Genomic DNA, 27411 nt, shown 5'->3' with positions numbered 1-27411 from the left:
TGCTAAGCAGAATGGTTTATTAACAGAGTAACCAAAGGAAAGTGACTACACAATAACCATGTGCCCCAGACCCTCCCCAAAACGTGTTGCTCAAGATAGATTTGATCTGAAAAACAGGAAACCCAAAAATATTTCTTCTGTAACAAGGCGCCTGTCAGATCCGCTGCACTTCTCCAGCACATGTAGCAGGTTTTTCTCCCGAGTAAAAAGCTTGAATCAAAAGTTTGGACCGAAGAACATGACTGAAAACTCCCCATGGTGCCCCCTTTCCTCCTTCCTCATCCGGGGGGAGGAGAGTCAGAGCTGGGCACATCACCCCTTCTTAGGGACTCTGTTGTGGCACACGAGGCAGCGCTGGAATGACAAACGAGAAATCCCTCAGCTGGGTTTCCACAGGTGGACTCTTTCACCCCGTCGGTTCCTTGCCAGCTGTTCAAGGCACTGGGTCACATGGGTATGGATTTAGTAGCGGAGCAACATGGGGAGAGAGTCGGAAACATTTCATCCCAGTAGGGACAGGCACGACTATTGGGAAAAAGCAGTTTGCGGGTGCTACGAATTCGGGGATTTTTATTGAAAGATTTTTAAGAGGGAGAAGAGAATTTCCTTTTTACCAAGCAAGGACCCTGCAGGAGCCTGGAATGGCAATCCACTGCACAAAACTGAATGTGCAGTTAACCCTGCAGCTTTGAAAGAAAGGCAGAGGTCCCCAAGCCGTGTCTGCTTAGGCAAAGGGGCTGATGTTTTCAGTTGCGTTAGCTTAATACAAGAGGGTTCGTCAATTAACACCCATACCAATGCAAGCGAGCGGCTCTGAAGTCACATAAGGTCATGGCCTGTGTGCAAGACTACACTAACACAGCCAGCTAATGTGCCTTTCCAGAGGTTTTCCTGCACATTTGTGGGTGTTGGGGACACTCCGGAAATCACCATGTCCGAGATATGATGTACAACCGGGCAATTTTCAGATCTCTGGCAGATCCACAAGCAAGGGGTGGACTTCACAGCCAAAGCAGATGGCGAGAAAAATCTCGCTCGTTTGCATTTTCGTGCAGAAAGCAGCTGATCACAGGCACTGCACCTTCACAGCTGGGTTGAGATCCCTTAAAATATGGATGTGTCGGAGGGTGTATCTCTGTGAAGAAGTCTCAGAGGGGCCGCCACGTTAGTTTGTAACTTTTAAACAAGTACTCTAGAGACTACCACGTATATCAAGAGTATCGTGAGCTTTCGTGGGCAAAACCCACTTCCGCAGATGAGCGGAGTGGAGGGAAAAGGGGGACCCTGACAATTTATAACGGAAGAAGAAGGGGGAAGTACTAACGAGGCTGAGTGGGTTGGAAGTGTCCCATTCTTAGCGTTGGCTCTCAATGGGGTGCTGACTGTAAGAAATCAGGTTTTATAACAGCCCGGCCGGTTCAGGTCTTTGTCCAGGCCACCAGAGATAGTGGATGGAAGAGCCACGCTGGCATGCCACGGGCAGTCATTTCAGAATTCACCCCGTGCAAAAATGCCGGCTAGAGCTTCGGGACAGGAGCCGGCTTCCTCAAGCCACGGGAGCTGCAAACCTTCAAGGGGCGTTTTTGTAACCTGGTGTTTTCCGAAGGAACCCTCCCCACTGCAGAGACATTCCCAGGGCGGAAGGAACCGATCCCGCCCCACGCACACGCCGTACCTTAGAAGGGTGGCAATGGGCCATGCCGGGAGTCAGTCCTGGCGCTTGGAGGATCGGGATTTTTCCTAAGTGGAGGTTCACTGAAACAAACGCAGAGCTCAGTGTCGGCCACCGCGAGGCGCCACCGCCCAGCGCCACGCCTCTGCCAAGCGTACTCAGTGTTGCCAGTGCCCACTTCCACGAGGGGCCTTGCAGTTCGATTCATCAGCTCGTCGAACAGCCGGTGCCATTTGCATCCACTATTCGACTGGTCGATAGAGCGCCCCCGCTCCTGAAGGGTAGCCACAGCCCCGGGGTTGGTGCTACACTTCAAAGGCAAAAGTGCTCCCTGCGGCATTTCAAAGCAGCAGCGCCGCATGGAGCCTGGCCCCGCACTGCCCCCCCAGACCCGGAGGAGAGCACACTGCGTGCCTGGCCCCGTCCTGCCCTCCCCAGGGGCAGGCGCTGGGGGCAGCAACACTCTCCCCCAGAATGCCTATTGCAGAAGTTCTGGGGGCGGAGTGTGGGCGGGGCCATTCCTGGCGATTTGGGAAGGCAGAGCCCTCCCCCGCCGTACATGCCGGACGCCCATCATGAGCTTATCAGTTACCATAACGGTTACACGCCGGCTCCCGGCCCTGCTCCACCGGGACCTGTTGTCACCCCACACCACTGCCTCGGAATCAGGGGCAGCAGCCAGCTCCCCCAGGAGCGGAGCAGCAGGCGGGAGCCGGTTTGCACTAGAAGCTGGCTCCCAGCATACACCAGCTTCCGCCTGCTACTCTGCTTCTGGGGAGCCGTCTGCCGCCCTGCGCTGCTGCCTCCGCAGTATACAACTCGTACTGGCTGCCACGCCCACTCCCGGGGAGCCGGCTGCGCTCCGGGCTCTGCATTAATAAGCTTTACACTGCAGAGCCCACGGCGAGTAACCGCTGAGATATTTAACGGTTACCTAATGAACCTTTTTTACCATCCCTAGGAAGCAATCCCGCCTGGTGGTCAGGACAGACAGGCAGATGGGGCGGGGAGGGACCAGAGTCCAGGATCGCGCACAAACACACTAAGGTCCCCTCGTGCTGCCGCTTGGCTGCTTTTCCAGCGCTGGGGTTGCTGTTAGTGGGAGGAAGCCATTTGGGAGAGCAAGCCCTGGTCTGGGGTTTAGTAAATACCAGGCTGGCAGGGGCCTTCCCGTGTCCCCTGCACGACGCTGGTCTCTGTCACCGCCCGCCGGCCAAAGGGACTTTCCAAGATGGAGGGCAAGCGAGAGGGGATGTCGCGCCCCTAATGCCCTTCATTTCATCAGCCCTTTCCTGACGGCCAGTCTCAGGAAGCAGCAGCCTGCGCCCGGCCCAGCTTAGGAGACAGGGAGGGCCTTGTAGCGAGTGAATGCACAAGGCACGTGTGAGCACTGGACTCAGCTCCCAAGCCTGTGCACTTGGCTGGTGACCGACAAGTAGTCACTGACGCAAATGTCTCACTGGACTTACAATTGATCTCCTTGAGTAGGACTGCCTGGACGAAAGCTCTCAGGGGCGCGTGGAGACGCACAATCTGAAACACAGGGATGGCGCAGTCAGCACTCCTGCAACATCTGCAGGCGTCACCCCAATCGGCCTGGCAGCAGCTGGATTGCAGCTGGGCCTGGAAGGACGCCGGAATATTGGCTTTCCACACGAGCAGGTAACAGAGCCACCGAGGCTTCTGGGAGCACATCCAGCCCCGTCCCTCCCCGGGATCCCCATCAGCTTCAGATGCCAGCTTAAGGCCTCCGTGCTAATGGATCAGATCAAACCCCAGCTCCATTGCAGACCCAACTTCCATCTAGGAACCACAAAAACGGTGGCACCCGACTGGGGCAGGGGAGATCACAGCGCAGCACAAAGCACAAGAGCACTGGGGACAAAACCGGCATCAAGGGCATGGGTGGTGAATGGAGGCAGGGCTGGGGGGGGCAAGCCGCCAGCCTTGCCCTGAGCCCCTCCCCTTCTGACAGGCCACGCCCCCATCACAGGGAGGTGGGGCAGCACATGGCCCCAGCCTCCCCCGCCCTAGAAGGCGGGTGTTCATGGGCACAACACTCCCCCCCAACACGCCTACAGTAGGAGTCTGGGGGCGGAGCGTGGGCGGGACCAGGCTGGTGGTTTGGGAAGGCAACGCCTCCCCCTGCCTCGCGTACCCACCGCTCATGGGAAGGGGTTCCCTTTGTGGAATAAGTTCCAGAGAGGAGGCTGCTCCCGAATGACACCCCCAGCATCGACCCCTCCCCCACACAGCTCCTGGCAGAGCCTGCACCCCAAGGGAAGACGCTGGGGTCACCGCTGCAAGACCCCTGGTGGCTTTGCTATTGCAATGAGGTTGACATGACCGGTGCTCAAATTCTACAGGGCCGGGCAGCGGTCCAAAGGGCTCAGACACAGAGACCCCTGATCTAAGCCAGGCTGGTTTGTGCATTTTCCAAGGGGAAAGAATCCATTGGTGGTTGGGAACAGCCCTGCCTTGTCCAATATTCTAATGCCCAACTTCCCAGCCAGGACCAATCTCCCTCCCCCTTTCCCAGGGGCTGTCTGTGACGTAGTGGGGGTACTTGCTGGGCTGTGGTGACCCCTGCTGTCTGGAGCAAGACCCAGCAGGGAAAACCTCATTATGCAAAGCTAATGCCAAACTTGTTGAACCAGTGGCCAGACACCCCCCATGGAGAGGAACAAAGGAAGGTGGAATGCTGCCCTGACTGGGGGGGCAGGGCTGCAAGGGAATTTAGTTAGTTACTGTGGGAGAGCATGGAGGAGAGCCTAGGAGAAGGGGCTGGAGTTTAGGGGCCCAGTCTCCCCCATCTCAAGGGGGCCTGAGGCATCCTAGCCCAGCTCTGGGACCAGACTACATCTGTGCTGTGCTGTATCCTGGAGAGGCAATAAACTTCCTCTATTCCACCGGCTGGTGAAGTCTGTTTGTGCCATTTCGGGGTGCAGGAGACGGGGAACCCCCAACGCGCCGTCACAGTGTCTGCTCCCAAAGCCACAGCGCCAGCATGCCTGGGCGGCGCCTTTTCCCATCAGACAGAGGCAAACTCACGCAACCTCCCAATCCCAGGCTGAGCTTGCGTAAAATCACATCCGGCCTGGTGTGCCAGGGGCCAGAATGCCAAGCTGCCCCTGCTAGGGGGCCGGAACAGCCAAACATTCTTACAAGCAACAGAAAATTATGACACCCTGGAACAAACTTGCAACGGGTGGTTACCAGCAGTCCCTGTTAGTGAGCACTTGGGTGGCCCCACAGGACGCATTCAAATGTCGCCTGACTGAGGAGCAGAGCGCCCACAACCTCCCACAGCCGGCAGTGTGGTGGTGCACATTGGCATATGATTTGGTGCACATAAAATTTATTCTGCACATGGATGGAAAAAAATTAGAAGGAACATTGGTGGTTCCTCCTCTCTACTTCCCAACACAAATATTTAAGGCAACAACAACAAAGTTTTGTAAGTACATGTAACCCGCTCAATCCTAGTGACAAGCCCCGAGGGGGCATGGGCGTCTGAGACTAGCTGGAGCACAAGGAACCCTAGCTGTGATTTCTTCCTCTGCTCCTCCAGGCCCAACACTATAACAGAGCCCCCTTCCCACCCCTGAGCTACGAGGAGCACTCTCGTATTCAGGCATTTCGCCCCGGGGGACCAGCAGCCTGCTGGAATGATGTGAAGGAGCCGTGGAGAACCCGGCCTCTGACTTCTAACAAAGGCTTGTTTCTGCTTTCGAGCAAGCCACAGACATTAACAAGAGCAGGGACTTACGTTCACAGTGCCAAGGACTGAGGACAGCAGCTTGAAATACACTCTGTGGGGGGGGGGAAAAACAGGCAGGCTTATCAATCACAAAATCATGAGCGCCTCATTGAGGTCCCAAAATACCTAAAACCCCAAACTCCAGCCACACGGCACTTCTGAATCGTTGCATCACAGAACACTAGGACTGGAAGGGCCCTCGAGAGTCATCGAGTCCAGTCCCCTGCCCTCATGGCAGGACCAAATACTGGCTAGACCATCCCTGACAGGCGTCTGTCCAACCTGCTCTTCAATATCTCCAGAGCTGGGGATTCCACAACCTCCCTGGGCAATTTATTCCAGTGTTTAACCACCCTGGCAGGTAGGAACTTTTTCCTACTGTCCAACCTCAACCTCCCTTGCTGCAGTTTAAGCCCATTGCTCCTTGTCCTGTCCTCAGAGACCAAGGAGAACAATGTTCCCCCCTCCTCCGTGACACCCTTTTAGATACCTGAAAACTGTTCTCGTGACCCCTCAGCGCCTTCTCTTTTTTAGACCAAACAAGCCCATTTCCTTCAGCCTTGCCTCAGTTCTCTAGACCTTTCATCATTCTCGTTGCTCTTCTCTGGACCCTCTCCAATTTCTTCACATCTTTCTTGAAATGCGGTGCCCAGAACTGGACACAAGACTCCAGCTGAGGCCCAACCGGTGCAGAGCAGAGCGGAAGAATGACTCCTCGTGTCTTGCTCACAACACTCCTGCTAATGCCTCCCAGAATCATGTTTGATTTTTTGCAACAGTGTCGCACTGTTGACTCCTATTTAGCTTGTGGTTCACTCTGATCCCTTGATCCCTTTCTGCAGTATCCTTCCTGGACAGTCGCTTCCCATTCTGAGAGAGACACGGATTGTTCCTTCCTAAGAGGAGCACTTTGCATTTGTCCTTATTAAACTTCATCCTGTTTACCTCTGACCATTTCTCCAGTTTGTCCAGATCATTCTGAATTCTGATTCTATCCCCCAAAGCACTTGCAGCCCCTCCCAGCTTGGTACCATCTGCAAACTCAGTAAGCGTCCTCTCTCTGCCATCATCTGAACCATCTGCTCGGGATATTTTGCTTTCCTGTGAACCTGTTCCGGGTGAAGAGACTCAGTACCTGTTCACGGAGGCTATGAAGTGCACCTTCCCTTCCACCAGCTGCAGAATGGCAGTCAAACCCAGGTCCTGCAAAGAGGCAAGGAGTCACCCAAACAGCTGAGCCGGGCTCAGAGAACAGACCATCAGCGGCACGATGCAGCACGGACATTTCCTCCCTGCGGGGGCTGCCTTGCTCAGAGAAAGGGAACCCTCGCTGGCCCCGCCATAGTCACGCATCACGCAGAACTGTCACAAAAGCCGCCTCTTTTGCAGGCACAACGGGATAATCAAGTGGCCCAAGATCTCTCCCACAAGCCCAGGGGCGCTGGTAAATCGATCAGGGAGAGGACCGTTAAAAACGTTTTCATGCCAACACCCTACGGAGTTGAACAAAGGCAGTTGGCGGCTCTCAGAGTTACTGGGGCAAGAGGCCCCATCATGCCAGCAGAGGGATTCGCCCGGCGCCTGTTCACAGCCAGCTCACCTGCAGGTCTGTTCTGAGCCGGCAGAGCTAGACTGGTCTATCTGAAACACACAAGCTCGGGTAACGCAGACACCGGCGTGTGCCAGCTCAGTCCACCCGTGCTAAGAATGGGGGGCATTTCCTCCTGGGATACTGGCCTGGCCTAAGCCACGCTCTGCCTGAGCACGTGGTTCAAACACCGGCTCACCCAGTACGATGGGTCTTTGCCGTCATGGTGCATGAAGCATAAGGCTGCAAAGCGGGAACCGCCCGCGCACGCGGCTGGGACACGGTTCTGGAAGCTGGAGTGTGGTTCTTCGGCATGGGCAGAGCTGACTGCATTTTTCAGAGGTCTTTTTAACAAGGGCTGGGATCTACCAATCACCATTGCTTACTGACCAGGTGTCACCAGGGCTGTCCGTACCCGTATGCAGAAAACAGCTGCATGGGGCACCCAAAACCGTGGGTCCTAAGGTCCACCCACCTGGCTCTTCCTATGCCTGCTCTGTGGCTTTGTATCCACCAAAGAGGAGTAGTCCCAGTTATCAGTGAGGATGCTGCTCCTCCGGCCGCAGAATCAAACCCATCGCACCCAGACACACCTACGCACAGTAGCGCCATCTATCTCAGGGGTGCTGATGGGGGAGCCACTCCAAGAATTTGGGAAATGGTCGAGGGCCGCACCCTTCCAGGATATTAATGGAGGTGGTGGGGGTCTGGGATGGAGGTTGAGTGCAGACGGGAGCTGGAGGTAAGGAGGCAGTTGTGACCTGGGGCTCCAGACTGGGGTGCCTGGGGTTGGACTGTGACCTAGGGCAGTGAATTGGGGTACAGGAGGGGGTGCAGGGGTTTGGGTTGCGAGCTAGGGCAGGAGGGGACTGATCTGGGGCAGGGGGCTTGGGTGCCGGATCTGGGAGGGGATTTGGGTTCAGGAGGGGGCCAGAGGATTTGGGTATGTGGAGTGGGGGGCAGAGACTTGGGGAAGGGAGGGGCTGGGGTGCCAGAGGCAGGCTCTGCCAGGAGACTTACCAGCCAGTAGCTGTTCCTGAATCAGCCTCCCTGCCTGCCCCACCCCCGCACAGGCTGCAGCCATGAGTTCTGGAGCCCCCTGTGCTTCGTGGCTGCCTGTTATTGAAATAGGTACCTCCCATTTCTGGCCAGAAACCAGCCAATAGGATTGTGCTGGAGGCAGGAGCCGCTCCTAAAGCTTTCCCCCCTCCCCTCCAGACTCACAGTTTTTAAAGAAAAACCGCCCTGCAGCCACGTTTGATCAGCGTGTGGGTGGAGTGAGACAAGTGGGGAGCCTGCCTGGGGCTCCCCGCAGCGTCTGCAGGCTGGATCCAGTGGGTTGGCGGGCCGGATCCAGCCCGTGGGCCATATTTCGCCCCAGGCCAATCGCTATGAACGGTGACATTTCGCTGTACACCCAAACCCATCCCTTGCCCCTGGATGCTGATGGCCGGTATCCCTTGGGCACCTGCTCCTTGGTTTCTCACCCTCAGATTAAATCTGAGCTGTCCGTCTCCCCACTTACCACTTGCAAGGCAATGAGGTTCAGAGGTTTCTTGCTTCCCTTTTTGTCCATTATCTCCAGGCGAAGGGAGATATTCATGATGCACAGGTTCACGTCCAGAGACACCTTCAGGGGTTTGAGCAGCTTGGTGACGATGACCAGGGAAGACGAGACCGGGGTGCAGGAGGGGCACTGTAAGAACAGAGGGGCCGGGGAGGAGGGTTACGTGGAAGCACAGTCAGCGAGACGGGCCCTGCTGGGAGCGTGGGGACAACAGGCCAGGAAACGCAGGAGGCAGGAAGGGCGGGAGGAGATATTCCGAGCCCCGGCAGCAGGAAGAGCAGCAGATGCAATGCAACTCCCCAGAGACTAACAGCAAGTGTGGATTTCGACTCTCCTGCACAGCTCAGAAGTCCCAGCACCCACTGAGACCTGCAAGCTGGCCACCTCAGCAGCCAGGGCCTATCTGCAGCAGCACCAGCCTGCCCTTTCGCTTCCTTCCCTCCCTCCCTCCCTCCCTCCGGGGAACGGCTTCCTCCGAGAGGGAGCAAGCGCATCCAAGTTAACCCAAGCGCCCAGGCCTGAGGGCCAGTACCCCATGGGGTCAGGTGTGGAATCGGCACCCCGGCCTGCTGTGTGGTGGGACTCTGGCCTGCGTGGCTAAGGGGGACTCACCTTGGAAACAATCACTTCAGAGACCACCTGCTCCAGGGACAGCGCGTCACGGAACTGAAACCAGAAGGAAGGAACGAGGGACACGGTGAGCTAATATCGGTCATCGGGCCCGTGTCTGCCGGCAAGAGGAGCTCTCAGGCTCCACAGAGCCCTTCCTCAGGTTATCTTCTGCATCAGAACGGCCAGACTGGGCCAGACCAAAGGTCCATCCAGCCCAGTGTCCTGTCTGCCCACAGTGGCCAAGGCCAGGTGCCCCACAGGGAGGGACCAGAACAGGGAATCCTCACATGATCCCTCCCGTGTCGCCCATTTCCAGACAAACAGAGGCCAGGAACACCATCCCTACCCGTCCTGGCTAATAGCCATTGAGGGACCTAACCTCCATGAATCCATCTAGCTCTGTTTTGAACCCTGTTAAAGTCCTGGCCTTCACCGCATCCTCTGGCAAGGAGTTCCACAGGTTGACTGTGCACTGAGTGAAAAGAAACTTCCTTTTGTTTTAAACCTGCTGCCTATTCATTTCATTGGGCGACCCCTAGTTCTTATGTTATGGGAACAAGTCAATCACTTTTCCTTAGTCACTTTTTCCACACCACTCATGATTTTATAGACCTCGATCCTATCTCCCCTTAGTCTCCTCTTTTCTAAGATGAAAAGTCCTAGTCTCTCTAATCTCTCTTCATATGGGACCCGTTCCAAACCCCTCACCATTTTTGTTGCCCTTTTCTGAACCTTTTCCAATGCCAATAGATCGTTCTTGAGATGAGGCATCATGTGGGCATCCCATGGTTTTATAGAGAGACAATAAGATATTCTCTGTCTTATTCTTTATCCCTTTTTAATGATTCCCAACATTGTTTGCTTTTTTGACTGCCGCTGCACACTGAGTGGATGTTTTCAGAGAACTATCCACAGTGACTCCAAGACCTCTCTCGAGTAGTTGTAGCTAACGTAGTCCCCATCTTAGTATAGAATCATAGAATCATAGAATAATAGGACTGGAAGGGACCTCGAGAGGTCATCGAGTCCAGCCCCCCGCCCTCAAGGCAGGACCAAGCTCCGTCTACACCATCCCTGACAGATGTCTATCTAACCTGTTCTTAAATATCTCCAGAGAGGGAGATTCCACCACCTTCCTTGGCAATTTATTCCAATATTTGACCACCCTGACAGTTAGGAATTTTTTCCTAATGTCCAATCTAAACCTCCCCTGCTGCACTTTAAGCCCATTACTCCTTGTCCTGTCCTCAGAAACCAAGAGGAACAAATTTTCTCCTTCCTCCTTGTGACACCCTTTTAGATATTTGAAAACCGCTATCATGTCCCCCCTTAATCTTCTTTTTTCCAAACTAAACAAGCCCAGTTCATGAAGCCTGGCTTCATAGGTCATGTTCTCTAGGCCTTTAATCATTCTTGTCGCTCTTCTCTGTACCCTTTCCAATTTCTCCACATCTTTCTTGAAATGTGGCACCCAGAACTGGACACAGTACTCCAGCTGAGGCTTAACTAGTGCAGAGTAGAGCGGCAGAATGACTTCACGAGTTTTGCTTACAACACACCTGTTGATACAACCTAGAATCATATTTGCTTTTTTTGCAACAGCATCACACTGTTGACTCATATTCAAATCCCATAGCTGGGATTATGTTTTCCAATGTGCATTACTTTACATTTATCAGTTTTAAATTTCTTTTGCCATTTTGTTGACCCATCACTCAGTTTGGCGAGATCTTTCTGAAGCTCTTCACAGTCTGGTTTGGTCTGAACTCTCTTGAGCAGTTTGGTATCATCTGCAAACGTTGCCACCTCCCCATTTACTCCTTTCTCCAGATCATTTACAGGACTGGTGCATCAGCCCAGATATGGCTGTGCACAGAGACTGCCACACCCCATACCATACCCCATCGTGCGCCAGGCCTAGAAAGCTGGTGACTTTATGCAAATGCTGCAGTCTAAAGTGCATATTTAATGAGCATGTGCTGTCTCGTTTGCATACATTCCGCCTCTTGCCGATACTCCCGACTTAATCCTCCCTGGTCTTCCCTTCAGATTCCCCCCTGAATTTTCCCACTCACCCCTCTGCTCCCTGCCTGACCTCCTCTTCCCTTGGTCTATGCCCCAGCTATGGCGAGAGTGACAACAATGCCGCCCCACTCCACCCATTTTGCTGCCCTCCTGCAAGCCTCGTCTCAAGGGCTATGCCTACCGTGCAGCATGGAGCGGCCTTCCCAGCCAGGCTGGCAGACTTGTTCTATCAGGGCAGGCAGGAGGGTGCTAGAAAAGCCACACAGACACTGTGGCACCCACAGAGGCTTGGCCCAGTGTCCCAAGCTCAGATTCCGGGGCTACACTAGAAGGCTGCAGGACACTGGGGCATGATGCTCTAATGCACCTGCTTCCACCTCACTCCCCCGCCGGGACCTGTGACAACGGGAGAGGGGCAGGCATCTAGGGACCTCGGTGGAGGACCCTGTTTGGCAGGAACGCCCAGCCCAGCCTGTGACAGCCTCTCTCACCGTGTGAGTGGTGCAAGGGAAGGAGTGAGGTTTCTTGAAGATTTTGTAGCCGAGGACAGCCGTGAAGACGTTCTCGCCGATGGCCCCCGCTGTCACGTTCAGCTCCGGTAACATCACAAAACCCTTGGGGAGGGGCGGGATGGGGATTTTCTTCCCGCTGTCGGCCAGGTACTCCGTCTGGAAGCAGAGATCACGCGCGGCGTTTGACCCTCGCAAAAGGAGGGACAGAGGAATTACTCGTGTGGGGAACCTTACAGTGCCACGGTGGGGGAGGGGGGATTCGTGCTTCCAGGCCTTCTCCACAGCCTCAATTCATGGTCCTGCAGACTGCTGTGAAGGACTTCCAGCAACAAAAGTGACCGGTGTGGGCCCCCACTCTGTGTGGAAGGAAGCGCAGCCCCTCGAAGCGTGGGCCTGTGGGAGGAAGGCCCATGGCACAGGGAGCAGAACAAGGGGATTCACCTTCCACCAATTAATCCAAAAATCACTTCCCAGGTGCCCGATCCACCCAGGCTGGTAAGAGAGGTACAAATTCTATGGGGCCTGTGGTGGCTGCTGCAGGCATCTCTGACAATCCTCCCCACCACCCACACCCACACCCCCCGAGAGAGCAAGGTGTGTGACTGGGCGTTCTGCAGTAAATCACAGTTCTGGGTGAATAGGGGATTGAACCTGCAACCTTGGGATGGACAAGCAGGACCTCTACTGCCTGCACTAAAAGACCAGCTCATATTCATACCGTGGTGCAGCCGGGCGAGGGAGACAGAAACCACCCTGCACAAGTGCGGGTTACAGTAAGAAAGAGGATCCGTGGGGTGCCAAGCCCCGTATGGCTGGTTAAACCACATCATATGGATTCGCAGACTGTCAGTCCCAAATTCCTTCTACTGCTTCCTGCCTGAATGCCCACCATTTGGTGGACTTTTGCCTCTGAAAAAGACCCCCAACCTAACAACAACTTCCAACTGAGGAAGCACCTGCTACATTCCTCGGGCAGCTGTTCCAGTGGTTAATTATCTTCACTGTGGAAAAACGGGCGCTTGATTTCCAGTTCGAATTTGCCTCTCTGGGTACCCGCGAGCGGCGAATCGACCAAGTTTGTTAATTACAAAGCTGCAGAGCAGCCCTCTCCTTTTTCACTCTGCGGGGCTGACAATCAATTCTGCTGCTCTGTTGAGGCCGGGGAGGTTGGCTGGTTCAAACTAATAACGAGCAGCCACAAGCCCCTGCGGTAAGAACGGTGGCAGCTGGGCCAAGCTATCCTCCTCTCGGCCGTTTTCCTCACACCACCAATGAAGCGGCGGCATGCAAATGAGCTGCAGCTCAGAACTTCCAGCTGTTCTTCACTTTTTCTCCGGCTCACTGTTTCGTTCTCGTGACATCAGGAAAGAAAAACTGTTGCCGACCAAGAAGGCCTGTTCTAATCCAGAGAGGGGAACATCGCAGCAGGACAGGCCCCGTGCTCCCGTTACTAAGTGGAAGTTTTTTTTCCACAGCTTCATCCTGCCTCTTAAATGTCACCGAGTGAAGAACTCCGCACTGCTGACGCCCATGGGGCAGGGCTTCCGCAAACTGTCCCCTTGCTAGAGAGCACGCGATTAAGTACAAATAGGGCCCTGATCCTGCAAAGACTTGGGCAACTACGTAGCTTTGTGCACTCGGGGGATTTAAGGAAACCAGTAAGGCTGTGCTGGATCAGGGCCTAGATGAGTAATTAGTGACATTAATACGGGCTGCAGAATGGTCCCTGGGTGAGACTGGGGACAGCGGATGAGTTACTCTGAGGTTTTTCTGCTGCTCATTTCTCTGAACCTCTCAGGGCTGATCAAGCAGAAGACATCGCCATCTCAGACAGGTTACCAAGCATTGACACTTACCTTGACCGGAATTTCAATTAACCGCTTAGTTACTGTGGGTGTTTGGGCCACATACATGAGCTTTCCCTTCTCAAACGGGAGCACACCTGTGTGGAAAGGAAAAGCCTTTACAATGCGTACCAGAAACAGGAAGGAGAATCGCTGGAGGTGGAAGACGCACAACCACGAGCTGGGATTTCATCTCGTCCCTGGGAGATCTCTGAAATCTCATTAAGGGCACGTCTGCACAGCAGGGCTAACGTCTAATTAAGCTACGCACTTTCAGCTATGTCAGTTGTGTAGCTGAAGTCGAAATACCTTAACTCGGCTTTTGGCACTGTCTACGCAGCAGGAAGTCGAAGGAAGAGCATTGTTCCTCCAATTTCCCTTACTCCGCGTGAAATGAGGGTTGCCGGAGTTGGAGTAAGAAGTCCTCCAGCTCGCCATTATTTCAAAACACAGGCTTGGAGTGTAGACGTGCTTTATGTTATTTCGAAATAATGCTGAGGTGTAGACATACCCTTAGGTATTAAAAATCGACTATTCTGGTGCCGAACTATGTTTATAAGGTGGAGAGTTTTGGCAAAATTCCAGATCAATGTAATCAAACCGTTGTACTACAGTTTAGGGTCGGTCCCAATCAACGGGACATCAACTCCAATCCACTTGTTAGAATTCGATACGACACCGAGGCTCACCAAACCCCTCTTCCAGGAGGACATCACTCGGTCCTCCTGCCCGCAATGGAAAGAACGTTCATCACAAGCCCCTTTCCCAACCCGGGTGAGAGGTGTTCCCTGCCCCAAAGAGCACACGATCCAAGTTAGACCAAGCAGAAAAACAGAAAAGCCAAGGTGCTGGTCGGTGGCTGAGACAAGGGAGACTGTGCAGAGAATTGGGATCAAAGAGCATATTCAGGATTTGATATGTTGCTCATTGTTGTCTGTATGTTTCTAAGTCTACCACCCACTGAGAGGAATGGGGCAGCTCATAGAACCATAGAGCTGGAAGAGACCTCAGGAGTCATCAAGTCCAGCCCTCTGCCCCAGGCAGGACCAACCCAACTAAGTCAGCCCAGCCAGGGCTTTGTCAAGCCGAGACTAACACCTCTAGGGATGGAGATTCCACCCCCTCCCTAGGGAACCCAGCCCAGCGCTTCCCCACCCTCCTAGTGAAATAGTTTTCCCTAATCTCCAACCTAGACCTCCCCCATTGCAACTTGAGCCCATTGCTCCTTGTTCTGCCACCTGCCCCCACTGAGAACAGCCTCTCTCCATCCTCTCTGGAACCCCCTTCAGAGTTCCAACCCCTCGGAGATACTGTTTGGAGATGGATACCGCAGAGACCGCAATGTTAGTTACTCTTGGTCGGTGTTCAGACCCAAAGGCTGGCAACCTCACTGCATTCCTGATACACGGAAGATTCTGGAATTCAGCTGAGCGGCAAGGGAGGAATTTCACACTCCCAGGATACACGGGCCCCGATGACTATTCCAGTCCAACTGGGAAAGACTCCACTCAGCCTTGTGACAAAACACTACTTCCCCCACCAGCACCCCTATCCCGGAACGGAGCCGGGACGGGCCCACTCTGCCAGGCCACGGGGGGACGGCTGAGGAAACAAAGCGCCCACTCCGCTCAGATCCAGGGATGCCTCTCTGAGCCCTTCAGCACAGCAAGGAGGGTGTCTGGACTCCGGCTGGGCGCTCTCCTGGCTGTACTGCTCTCTCTGCAGCCCTTCAAAGCTGCAGTGGAGTGGCTGAGCAGCAGGAGGATCTGTGCTCCAGAGCTAGGCGGGTGTCAATTCTAGCTCACAGACCCATCCCTGCGCTCGTTCGGAGCCAGCTGGCTTGTTCAGAATGAGCAAGGTGGAAGCAGCGGAAGGAGAAAGTCACCCCACGTATCAACCTGTCCAGGAACGTCCACGGGGCAGCGAGCCCGCCTGCTGCTCCTGCCACTGTTGCTCCAGTTCTAATTGGAGTGGGCAAGCTGGACGGGAGCTAGCCAGGGTACGGCTCCTCCCCGTGCAGACATACCCTGAACTGCAGGGAGGGGAGGGTCCTTTCCCGCCCCGCATGCCCCCCAACCACTTCTTGTATTCCCTGACCAAAGCTCTGTTACACTGACCTTGCCCTTGCCTCTATAAGAACAGGGATGGTTAGGAACATTCACACACGAGTAGTGGGGACATCACAGCAGAATTCTCAGAAGTCTGCTCGATCCAGCACTAGCTTCGAACACTCGGCAGTGAGGTGCCACCTGGCTCCTACCCAGGGCCTGGCTGGCCCTCCCCTACCACACAATCACAGACACTAGAACTGGAAGGGCCCTCAAGAGGCATCAAGTCCAGACCCCTGCCCTCATGGCAGGACCAAGCACCGTCTACACCATCCCTGACAGGTGTGTGTCCAATCTGCTCTGATATCTGCAGGGATGGAGATTCTACAACCTCCCCAGGCAACTTATCCCAGTGTTTCACCACCCTGACAGGCAGGACGTTTTTCCTAATGTCCAATCTGAACCTCCCTTGCTGCAATTAAAGCCCCTTGCTTCTTGTTCTATCTTCAGAGGCCGAGGAGAACAATTCTCTCTCCTCCTCGTGACATCCTTTTAGATACCTGAAAACCACTCATGTCCCCTCTTCCAAACTAAACAAGCCCAGTTCCTTCAGCCTCCCCTCACAGCTCCTGTTCTCGACCTTGCATCATTCGTGTTGCTCTTCTCCGGACCTGCTCCAGTTTCTCCACATCTTTCCTGAAATGTGGTGCCCAGAACTGGACACATTCCCCCCAACTGAGGCCTAATCAGCTATGAGACTGAAACATTCCCAGACTGAGGGTGGGGCCCAGCTGAGCAGGAGCAGGTGGGGCTGGTAGAAGGTCAAGCAGCCAGGGCAGAGGAGGCTGCAGCATGGAAGCAGCAGTCTCTCTCCGGCCGAGAGGGAAAGGAGTGACCCAGAGGGCGAGAAGCAGCCCCAGGGCCCAGCCCTGAAGGAAGGCTTCCCCAGCAGGGTGGCAGAGCAGAAGCCAGACGAGGGGGAGCAGGAGAAGGCTCAGGGACACAGCAGCAAGGGTTGGGACAGAGCGAACTTCAGCTGCAGATTTGAACATCCTTAGGCCAGAGCCCAGAGCAGCAGGCAGGCCTGGTCACCCCACCAGCGGGGCACTGCCTCGGATCAGAGGGCTGCCAGGAACAACACCTGGTCAGCCAGTCCAGGGGGACGGATACCCCAAAAAGGGGGAACCTCCATGGCCCGGTGTGACGTAGTGTTGGTACCTTGCTGGTTGCTAGACTGGGGGTGACCGCCACTGGCTGCTGTCTGTAGCACAGCCCAGCAGAGTAGCTGATGGGACAGGGAGGTGCCTGTTCGACCGGTTACCTCCCAGGGAGAGGAACAAAGGGAGGAAGGCAGAGTGCAGCCCCTGGCTGGGGGGCAGGGCTGGAAGTTGGGCAATTTCTGTCTGGTATCATGGAGGAAGCAGCCTAAGCAAGGGGCTGGGATTTAGGGGCCCAGTCTCCCCCATCTCAAGGGGGGGCTGAGGCATCCTAGGCCTGCCCTGGAACCGGATGACATCTGTGCTGGGCTGTATCCTGGAGAAGCAATAAACCCCCTCTGTTCTACTGGCTGGGGGAGTCTGTTTGTGCCACTACGGGGGTGCAGGAGGCGGGGGAACCCGACACACAGCAACCCCTGGCCAGAGGGAGCACTGCAATCGCTGGAGGGAAGCGGGGCATCCGTGTGAGCAGGAGCCAGGACCGGCCACCTTCCATGGTTACCGCCAGCTCTGCGTTTGTGCCGGGCGCGCTCTGGCGCCAGTCTGCTCCCCCCAACACCACATCTAACCTGGGCACAGGGGGAGGGGGGTCTGCTTCGTCCAGGATCACCCCCCCCCCAGTCTCCAGCAGCCCGGCTCCGAGGCATCGGTAGGCCAGCGTGCGTTCGGCCTGTCAGCCCCGAGCGGTGCTCACTGGGCGCGAGGAGCAGTCGCCCACAGCAGCCGCGGCTACGCCCAGGTAGGTCTGCACACCACGCGTGTTCCGCCCACAGTGCTACTCGGACGCCCCGGGTCCCTCCCACCACGTTTGTCGTGGAATAACAAAAGCAACAATGGCTGGGGGCATCTGACTCCCAGGCAGCCGCGCCAGGAGCAGGCTGAGCGGCTGGCCGGGCCGGCCAAAGCACAGTGCCCCGGGCATCGCGCTGGCTGGACCCGGCAGGGAACCCAAAGGAAGGGGGCCCCTGGCACTTACAGTTGATCTGGCTCAGCAGCTTGGAGTGCCCGAAGGACACGCAGGCCGCCAGGATCACCGGGGTCTGCAATGCAAAGCGAGGGACCCGTCAGGGCGGAGGAGCCGGCGGCGACGGTCAGGGATTTCCCCAGCGCGGCGGGGGCTTCCTGCCCTGGAGATCGGGACGGAGAGGAGCGAAACCCTCGGCTGGGTTGGATTCTTAAGCAGGGCAGGGAGGCTGGAGCCGCACGACGCTTTACAGAGGCTGGTCCCCGGTGACTGCACGGAGAGGCAGCCCCCTGGGAGCGTCCAGCCGCCGTGCTCCCAGAGCACCTGGCTTGGACCCCTGTCCACCCTCTTCCCAGGAAGGGCAGTAACAGGCATTTATTGGCCTTCTCGCGCCGAGGCTGGGCGGACAGCCGCCATCCTGGCCTGGGGCGGGGATCAGGAGCTGGCGTCTCCCTTCATGGGGGCTGCTAATGCACGGTGGCCCGGGGAGCGAGGAGAGGAACCTGCCAAAGCCTCTCTCCTCCTCCACACCGGCACTCGGGCCTGCCAACCAGGAGGGTGGGGGGACTGTCCCAAGGCCGGAGATCCAAAGGGGCCCAGACTTCCTGGCCACCACCAGCAACGGCCAGAGCCCCAGGCCTCTTCGAATTGCCGCTGGGGCGCTGCTCCGTACGGCTCTGAGGGCTGGGGGGGTGCCATGCCACAATGTGGGGAGTAGTAAGGGCTGATTGTTCTTGGCTCCACCCCTTCCATGGGCACAGAACCGGGCACCCCACACACACCTTGCCCCGGGGCCCATGGCAGCTGTCAGCCCCGCTGCCTGGAGTAGGGGGCCTGCTTTACATCCCCCCCATCCCTTCCCCCCACTACCACTCCTCCCCGCGTAAGCAACCGGCAGGGGTAGTTAATACTCACCTTGACTTTCAACGCCATCACGATGTTGTTCCCTAGGCTGGTTGTCACGCTCGCACGGATATCCCTGCACGCAAAGTCACAGGGACTCAACAAACCCCCAGAACGGCCTCGCAAGAGAAACGAGACACCCGAAATGAGACACCCTCGTTTGACGCAGACGGCACGTTTTGAAATGGTGCCTAAATGGGCCACCCTTCAGCACAGCGAATGGGTTTGGGACGCCTCTCAGAGCCCAGATAAACCCAGCGGCTTGCTGAGTTTTATGAAGCCAAGCTTAGCCCATCTGGCTTGCATTGTGCAGCCAGTGAGCCTGAGCCTGGTTCTGCAGGGTTGATTATCGTGTTTATTGTGGTAGGATCTAGAGCAGGGGGGTTCAAACCCTGGGTCGCGGTTTTTCAGGACAAGCCGCTAGCTGGCCGTGAGCCGCTCTGTTCCCCTGCACCTCAGCAGATACAGCCGATCGCAGCTCCCATTGGCCGCAGATCGCCGTTCCTGGCCAACGGGAGCTGCAGGAAGCAACATCCTGGTCCACAGCCAGCTAGCGGCTTGCCCTTACAAGCGGCTGTAGTCAGAGGAGGGTCTGAAACGTACGCCTTTGTATCCCAGGCCAGAACGTAAGGCCTGAGACCTAGGAGCAATAATCAAGTCTTTGCTCAAATAAAGCCAAGTTAAGCCAGGAGCAGGCTGTGCTAATAAGATTTAGCATAAACAGGGTTAAGGGTATAAAACACTAAAAGGTGCCGGGTACAGGCAATACACATTGCAGAGGGGGCTTAAGAGAACACCTCGTTAAGAAACATCTCAGTACCAGCCTCCACCCCACAAATAACAGGCAAACCAACCTCGGTTCAGGGCCGGGTCTACATGGACAGCATGATAGATAGTAACTGAACCCCCTTCTGTGAGGTAAGGGCTGGTAACTAAACAACAGGAGGCGGCAACCTGACATGTCAGGAGGGATGCGTAACTTGTTTGTACCTGTGTGTAAATGTGAGCCCCAAAGAGTTGCCTTTGTCTGGCCTCGGGGGCAGTGTCAAATTCCACTGACAGTCGGTCCATCGTCATGGGCGTACGTGCGTTAACCTAACCGCAGACCCTTGGGTCCGGGCGAGCTCAGACCATGCCTCGTCTACAGAACCTGGCCGGGCGCCTTTGGTCCTTAGCCAGTTTTGTCATCTTTGGGGGCTCTCTCGGAGGCTGTGTTGACTAATTGTGCATGGTCCACACAGCAAACAGGGAGCAAACACATGAAAAAGCCACAACCCAGAAAGCCCCTGTTCTACCGGAGACCACTGGGCCGGGCACTGCACAAGCGCAGACTACGAGACAGTCCCCACTCCAAAGAGCTCACATGCCAATCTCAATCTAAGACCCAGCCATATACCAGGCCCATGTGGGACTCTCCTCCTCGCAACAGAATTTCTCTCTTCGGCAGATACAGACGGAGGCAGACACACACGGTAGGAAATGGAACCCTATTCCGTGAGGAGTGAAAGGGGAGACAGAGCCCCCGCCCAGAACACCAGAATGTTAACCCCCGGCACTCACAGCAAGCTGATATTGATGTCCAGGAGAGCCACCGTACATCGACAGTCCCGGACGGCAACGCTGGTGCTAAGCGGCACATAGTTAGGCAGCAGAATGAGGGCAGTACAGTCCACGCGCACGTTGATAGTGGCCAGGCCCGACAAGAGGATAGACCAGCTGCCGAGACAAATTCACGTCATATGGACACTTGCCCGCAGCCCCGGGAGCTGTGCTGTGTGAATGGACGCTGGTTTCCAAAGGCAGGGTGAGTACAAAACCCGGGTTCCCAGTAAGCAGTGCGCTTGGGCGGCCCCTCAGGAGACATTCCAAGGCTGCCCAGCTGATTAGCCAGCGCCCACAGCTAGGCTTGCCGTTTCTCCTGGTGGTGCACATTCGCACATGCCTGGGTGCACATAGAAAAATTTATCCCGCCCATAGATGGAAAAAATCCACACATGGATGGAAAAGAAAAACCCACCTCCTTCCACCCCTCCCCGCCAGTCAGATCCCCCCCCCAGCCACCCCTCCAGGGTCCTTCGGGTTGCAAGCGGTGCAGTGACAACCAAAGGCCAGATTCTGACGCAGCGGCTTGCACTGCACATGGCCTCTCCTCCATGGATAGTCCCTCCCACCCCCGATTGCAGTGGAAACCGACCCCGTGAGTAAAGGGGGCAGCATCTGGCCCAAAGGAGCAGTGAAAGGTGCCGGCGACGGGTGCGGATTGGCTTTGTAGCGAGGAAGGGCTGTAAACACTTCGATCCCCTTGAGAGTCTCCACACCTGGTTTGCCGATAGAGGCCAGGGGGGACGTTAGTCAGACGGGAGGCAGTTGCGTTGTCCATGCCACACTTGCAGGGGATCACAAGTGATCAGTGCAGAGGCAAACGGCCACGGCTGTTGAGCCAATCCGCCGAGATCAGCCTATTCCCCGGTGCTTTCGGGGTTCCCTGAGCCATTCCACGGGGCCTCCGCTCCCATCCTGGGGAGCCCACCCCCAAATCTTACAAAGCTTGTGTGGCGTAGTGGGGGGGCTGTCTGCTGTGTGATTCCCACTGACTCCCCCACATGTGTATTAGCCCAGACACCCAGGCTCAGCCTGAGCAGATAAGGCGCTTCCCAGGGGTAGAGACAAACGGAGGGAGGCGGAGACGAACACCTGGTTTGGGAGCAGGGTCAGAGAGCAAGGCAGTTTCTGGCTGGAAAACATGAAGGGAACAACCTAAGCTGAGGGTCTAGGCAGGGGGCGATGGACCCCCTAACCTCAGAGGTCTGAGGCGTCCTGGCCTTGACTCCTGTAGCCACATCACCTCTGTGCTGTATCCTGGAGAAGCAATAAACCCCCCCTAGTCTACTGGCTGGGGGAGTCTGTTCTTGCTGCAATGGGGGTGCAGAGTCGAGGGGAACCCCGACGCGCCGTCACAGCTCGTCTAGCCAGTCCAGAGGGTGCAGGAGGAAAGCCACCATAAGAAAATGCCGTCCAACAGCAATCCAAAGGGGGAGACACACAGAAATCTGGTCACTGTAGATCAGAGAGCGGCTGTACATTGACGCCTGTCTGAGAGATTCTGAAATGTACTTTTAATGTGTGTCAACTGACCAGGCCAAGTCCCCTGAATAGATCTGGAGCTGAAGCGGAGTGGGGAGGGGAGCGACTGCAGAAATCCAAAAAGCAGCAAAGGTTGTGGGGTTTTTAGACAGGAGCAGTCGAGAGCTGGATGTGCAACGTTAAATCCCCCCTTCGCAACGCCATTCGGAAGCATGGACATTTATCTTCGCCGTGCAGCCAGAGCGTGTCCTCCTCTCGCTGCTTGGAGGACCTCCAGAAAGTTGGATCCAGGCAGACACTAAGCGGGGGATGTCGGCGGCGACTCTCCTAAGTAAGAACTCGGCTCACTAGACGGCCCTGCTCTGACCTTCACAGCAATCGCAGACTGCTGGCCCCAGAAGGAAAGAGCCAAACTTGTCTCAGTCCACGGTTTTCAAACTTTGCTCCCTGCCACCCTGTTGAAGGAAACTGTTGATGACCCAACATAATTCTCTCTTCACTAGTGCAGACTCCAGGGCGGGGCTGGGGAGGAAGGGTTTGGGGTGCAGGAGGAGTTCTGGGTTTCGGGGGTCTCCGGGCTGAGGCAGGGGATTGGGGTGTGGGTTTGCCACCACCGGCTCCCGGTCAGCGGTGGGGCTAAGGCAGCTTCCTGCCTCTCCTGGCACCGTGGACCATGCTGTGCCCCAGAAGTGGCCAGCAGCAAGTCCAGCTCCTAGGCTCTTGCTGCAGCTGCTGCCCCCCACCCGGCTCCCACTGGCTGGTTCCTTGCCAATGGGAGCGTGGAGCCAGTGCTTGGGGTGGGGGCAGAGCGTGGAGTCCTGCCCTTCTCCCCGCCTAGGAGCTGGCTGCTGCCGGCCGCTTCTGGGGCGCAACGTGGTCTGTGATGCTGAGACAGGCAGGAAGCTGTCTTAGCGCCCCTCAGTCCCCCCACACCGGGGTGGGGAAATAGAGGCCCACAGGACAGATCCAGTCTGCCAGCGTTAGTCCCTGATGGGCCCCTGCAGCGCTGTATTCACCTGCATCTCCGCAGGTACAGGGATCCCTATTGGCCGCAGGTCGCCATTCCCAGCCAATGGGAGCCGCGATCGCCCGGACCTGCGGAGGGGCAGGTAAAGAGAGCGGCAGTGACCCCCCGGGGGCTGGTCCTGCTGAACCACGGCTGCTTCGTTGCCCGCCCCGCCGTACACCAGGAGACACGGGCTTCCAACGACAGCACCGTGAGACACCAAGTTCCGAACGGACAACGCGCATGTCCTAGGCCCAGGCCCCGCATGGTAAGAGGCGATGGAAGAAACACGCGCCGGAAGCCAAAGCTTTGAAAGACTCAGGGTGGCCACGCCCTTGGGAGCGGCACAAATCCTTTTCAAAACGTGATGCCAGACCAAAAGTGCACTGCAGGCCCACCTGTGTTTCATCACGCCTGGCGTGCCAGGGAAGCTGGCTAAGTGGTGGGAGGCTGGAAAGAGCGTAGAGGAATATGCAAGGTTATCGGATGATTGCAGTATCCCTCTGGCTGGCGGCCAGTTCTCAGCAGAGTCCTGGTACAAAGACAATATTTCCCGGGAGCCACTGATGCTGCCGTGTTCATGAGCAAGCTGACCAGCGGTACCGCGTGTCGTGAGATCTCCTTCCATCCTCCCGGGGCGTGTGAACGCACCCGACGGGCAGGGCACAGGGGCTGGCAGAAAGCTATTAGGTAGTAGAGAGGCTCGTATCCTCAAGGAATTGGATTTGCTCCTCGTCTGGTGTTCTGAGCTCGGTGGGCAACAGGGCCTGAGTCTCGCCAAGTTCCCTGAAGAAGCAACGTGATGTTTCCTGCCCCCTCCCCCGTCCACCCAGACGGCTTCCCTTGCCTGCTGGAAACGAACTACAGAAAGAGTCCGGCTCCACTCACCAATTGCCAAGGATTTTGACATTAGCGGAAATTCCCATCTTGATCCCAAGTCCAGGAACGTACTCGGATTTCACGGGAAGCACGGTAACTTTCGCCACATGCAACCTGCAAAATGAAATACAAGTCGGCAAGAAAGGAAACCAGGCCCGGACATCCATGGGGGATGGTTCAAGGCCCCTTTAATAACCCTTGTCTGCTGACCTGACCAAGAACACCCCGGAACACGATGGCTACGGCTAAACGATAAGGGCTCGTCTTTCTCCTCTTCCCTCCGCCTCCCCCAGCTCTAGGGCGGGGCCTCTGCACACTACCAGGGTACGGACACTCGGTGTTAGCAGCCCAGAAGCCTTTATTCCGTCTCCTGACTCACCCATTGATAGTAATCAGGGTAATTGTTAATCCTGGGAATCGGAGTTTCTCCATTTCCGACCTGAAGAAGCTGGAGACGTAATCTTCACACGCTGTAAAGAAAAATGTTGCATGAGACCTACTGTGCCGGACACGGAGCTCAAGTTGGAGCTAAGAGAAGGTCAGTTAAGTCCATTTCTCTAGTCTAATAAGCCCCTCTCGCACTCCAAATCCCTTAGCCCCAGACCAGAGCCTGCGCCCCAATGCACTGCCCCTGCCTGGTGAAAGGGAGGGAGAATGGGGGAGGGAGGATGGAGTGAGCAGGGGCGGGGCCTCGGAGAAGGGGCAGGAAGGGGGCGGGGCCAGGGTATTTATATTGGAGATCATTCTTGGATTGCACTCAAATTCAAAAAGTGATCTTGTGCTTAACAAGGCTGGAGACCCCTGTGCTAACGGGTCTGGCCAGCTGGGAGGCGTTTCACTGTTAAGTTAACAGATCCACAGGGGGAGGGGTCACCCGTCCGCTAGCTGTACCAGCTGGCTGTGGGAGCCTTTGGGATCGGCCAGATGGGGATAGGGAGAGGGGAGGGGTTGAGCACTAAGACCAGGGCAGGGGATGGCTCTTGGCCTTCTCCGGACACTTGGAGACGTCTCCACCTCTCTGACCCACCTTCGCCGCTTGGGGGATCTGGCCAGGGGCTTACTCAGTCCCCATGGGGCACGAAGCCAGCAGGGGCTCAGAGCAGCCCCTCCCCTGGCTGTCGCTGTCCGTCGGACACAGCGGACGGGACCATCTCCACGGATGGACCGAGCCCGAGCTCAGCCCAGCTCTCAGGTTTCGTCGCCCGTGGAAATGGCGAAGCATTTCCTCGAGGCCTGGGCGCAGCCGCCAGCTGTTCAAAGGACGCGCAGCCCGGGCCTTGGCCTGCAGCTGCCCTCGCAGCACCGTTTGCAAAGCCAGCATCCCAGATCTGCCCTGGCAGCTGCGAACGCGCCTGCACCTCCAGAACCGGCCTCGCAGGCTGCTCGGGGACGTTTGGCGGCCGACCTGTTCTGGGGAAGTTGTCGGTTTGCAAGGACCATGGTCCTTCCAGGGCAGATCCCTCTGCTGCCTCTCAAATGGAAAGGACAAATCCTTTCTTCACTCGGGGGGCGGGTGTCTTGGGTGCAGCAGGCTGTCTGAATTTCCTACAGGAGGCAGGAGTTCAGAGGACCAGGCAGTGCCCCTGGAGGAATCCGCAAAGGCAAGAACAGAGTGCAGACGGCTCCAACGCGAGAAAGAAAAGGGCCCGTGGAGGCAGGTTTTAGCCCCTGTTCTCCCGCCAAGGAGAGACGGACCTGACCGGAGCCACTTACCCTTGTCATAGGACGGTTGCGGGATAGTCACGCGCCCCACGCCCGAAACTTGCAATGGCATCAGCAGGCCACAGAGAACAAGGCCCCAAACCTTCATCATCTTCAGTCCTGGTCCCTGCCGAGAGCATTCGGGTCAAAAAGGAGGAGCCGGCCCACAGAGGGGACGTGTCCAGGCTCTGTTACCCTACCGAAACCCCTGCGCCATGGACGGAGTGAACCCCCAGCGCAGGCATGCTGAGGCAGCACAGACGGGCGCTTACGTCAAGCATGGGGGACCACAACCCGCTGCTGCTTCTCTAACCACGCTGCCTTGTTGGCACGAGGCGCTAAGGGGCGCTTGAAAACACGCTCGACATGGCAGACAAGGCAGGAGGAGGAAGGCGGCTACCGAGCTGCCTGGAGAACAGCTCAGGCCAAACGGGAATGCTGAGAAGGTCGCCATGTGACTTAAGGACCGGAGGAAAGAAATTGATGCTCATGGAGGCATTTTCACCACGCAGACTGGATAGCACGGGGTGAGTGCTGCGTAAGGTGGACAAACCGGGCCTGGAGCATCGACTGCAGAGAATCGCACTGAGACTTGGAGAAAGAACATGCGGCCGAGCGTCTTTGCCTGACGCATGAATTTACCGGTTTATTTTCCCGTTCCTGTTTGAGGCCTCCCGGTATCACCGAATTACATCTCGGTCACTGGACTTCCTCCCTCCTCCTTGCCCATTGCTCCATGCACAGCTCGGCGGGCTCTAAGCAACGTGGACAGAGAGAGGGACCGTCTCAGCGGCTGGAGGTAAAACTGAGCAACCCGCCCAAAACAGAGATTGAAAACCACCTGCCGTGTGTTCTTTGGCCCCCCGAATAGCATCGTCAGGGCTGAACGTTCCAGAGACAAACTGGAGGCACCGTGACCCCCCTTTCGAAGACCACGGAGCCCTTCTTACAGATCCATCCCAAAGAATTCGTTGGCCCACACCTGACATGCTCCTGCAGCCAGAAGATGTGGCCTTTCCTAAACAACTATGGGGTGTGGGTCTAGTAACTACTCCCTTGACATCTACCTGAGGCACAGTCCTCGTGACGTGCCGCACACAATGCGACCAACAACTCTCCTTTGTGCAAGAGGCTTGGTCCTGTGTTCTTGACTCCTGGTTGCCATGGCAGGAAGAGTCACCGTCTCTCTCATACGCACTACCCATAAACAAGCGACGAAGGGAACAAGCTAGAGAAAATACCTGGGGGCTAGTGGTCTCCTGTGACCGTAAAAATGCCACCACGCGCACAATACCTAACGGCAAGAGCTGGATGCTCAGCAGGGGGCCATGACAACTCCGTTAAAGGCAGGAGTCCTACAAACCCTACACTCACAGGCCTTCAGAATCCTTCTCCTCCCCATCCCTGCTGAGTTCTTGTCCACCTGCCCTTCGGATGGGCTCAGTGACATAGCTCCACCATGGACCATCCTCTTGGTGCTCTACTGGTGTTGCCAACCACCCACACTCAGCAACAGCGTGAACCGCACACATAATCGGTTACCAACAGCCGACAGATGGCAGGTGCAACTGCCCAAAGCCGCCGCCTCCCGTCAGAACCCAGCAGGCGCCCGGCACTGACTGGCACGCTCACTTAAATAGAAACCGCTGCTCGCCGAGTGCCCAATCAGTGCCCAAACCGACAAGAATCCCTTCATGCACAATCACACCAGGTCACGCTAACCTCCCCGGCCAGCATGTCCAGAACAAGCCGTCACCAGAGCCACGCCAACAGACAGAGGCGCCAGTCCCAAAGATGGGCGAGATGCACTGCCATTGTTCAGCTCTGGCCATTGTAGCTAGTCTGGCGGCAAAACAATTGCTTGTGCATCTGAAGTGAGTTTTGCGTGACATGATGGGGGAGGGGTATCCTCCAAGCCCTGGTCTACACTGGGGAGACGGCTGTCAATTTATCTGCGTTCACGCCTCCGATTAACGCAGGGCAGGATTAACGCGTTAAAAAAATGAACGCATTCAGCGCAGGCGTTAAC

At 56.3% G+C, this 27411-nt stretch overlaps 1 protein-coding gene across 3 annotated transcripts; it reads right to left on the bottom strand.

Annotated features, from left to right (window-relative positions):
- Window positions 1–27056, bottom strand: LOC102450656 (uncharacterized). Of its 3 annotated transcripts, none has more exons than XM_014569000.4 (17): window positions 26925–27056; window positions 26025–26137; window positions 25395–25509; window positions 24061–24151; window positions 23691–23795; window positions 20273–20428; window positions 18725–18788; window positions 17822–17885; window positions 13593–13678; window positions 11716–11892; window positions 9200–9253; window positions 8546–8716; window positions 6568–6635; window positions 5442–5484; window positions 3142–3205; window positions 1676–1755; window positions 1–354 (listed from the first exon to the last, which is right to left on the bottom strand). In XM_014569000.4, the coding sequence occupies exons 3-17, from the start codon at window positions 25492–25494 to the stop codon at window positions 313–315; spliced, it is 1365 nt and encodes a 454-aa protein (XP_014424486.4). In that variant the 5' UTR covers window positions 25495–25509; window positions 26025–26137; window positions 26925–27056; the 3' UTR covers window positions 1–312. The 3 variants fall into 3 exon arrangements, with proteins under 3 accessions (XP_014424486.4, XP_025035878.3, XP_025035906.3); XM_025180093.3 differs by having other exon boundaries at window positions 26929–27050; XM_025180121.3 differs by having other exon boundaries at window positions 26911–27011.
- Window positions 27057–27411: the final 355 nt, after the last annotated feature.

Source organism: Pelodiscus sinensis, chromosome 17 (assembly GCF_052426305.1).
Source record: "Pelodiscus sinensis isolate ZL-2025 chromosome 17, ASM5242630v1, whole genome shotgun sequence".
Classification (NCBI taxonomy): domain Eukaryota; kingdom Metazoa; phylum Chordata; order Testudines; family Trionychidae; genus Pelodiscus; species Pelodiscus sinensis.
Note: the sequence above shows the minus strand (reverse complement) of the source record. Positions and strands in the feature narration are given on the sequence as shown.

What these genes read in the sequence shown, in the direction of transcription:
- LOC102450656 (XM_014569000.4), bottom strand. Translation starts at nt 25,494, where the DNA reads ATGATGAAGGTTTGGGGCCTTGTTCTCTGTGGCCTGCTGATGCCATTG. An exon ending in GCTGCTGAGCCAGATCAACT is followed by an intron (nt 13,679 to 17,821) that starts GTAAGTGCCAGG and finishes CTTTCCACACAG; the next exon opens with GTGTGCTCCCGTTTGAGAAG. An exon ending in CAGTCCTTGGCACTGTGAAC is followed by an intron (nt 3,206 to 5,441) that starts GTAAGTCCCTGC and finishes CCTGTGTTTCAG; the next exon opens with ATTGTGCGTCTCCACGCGCC.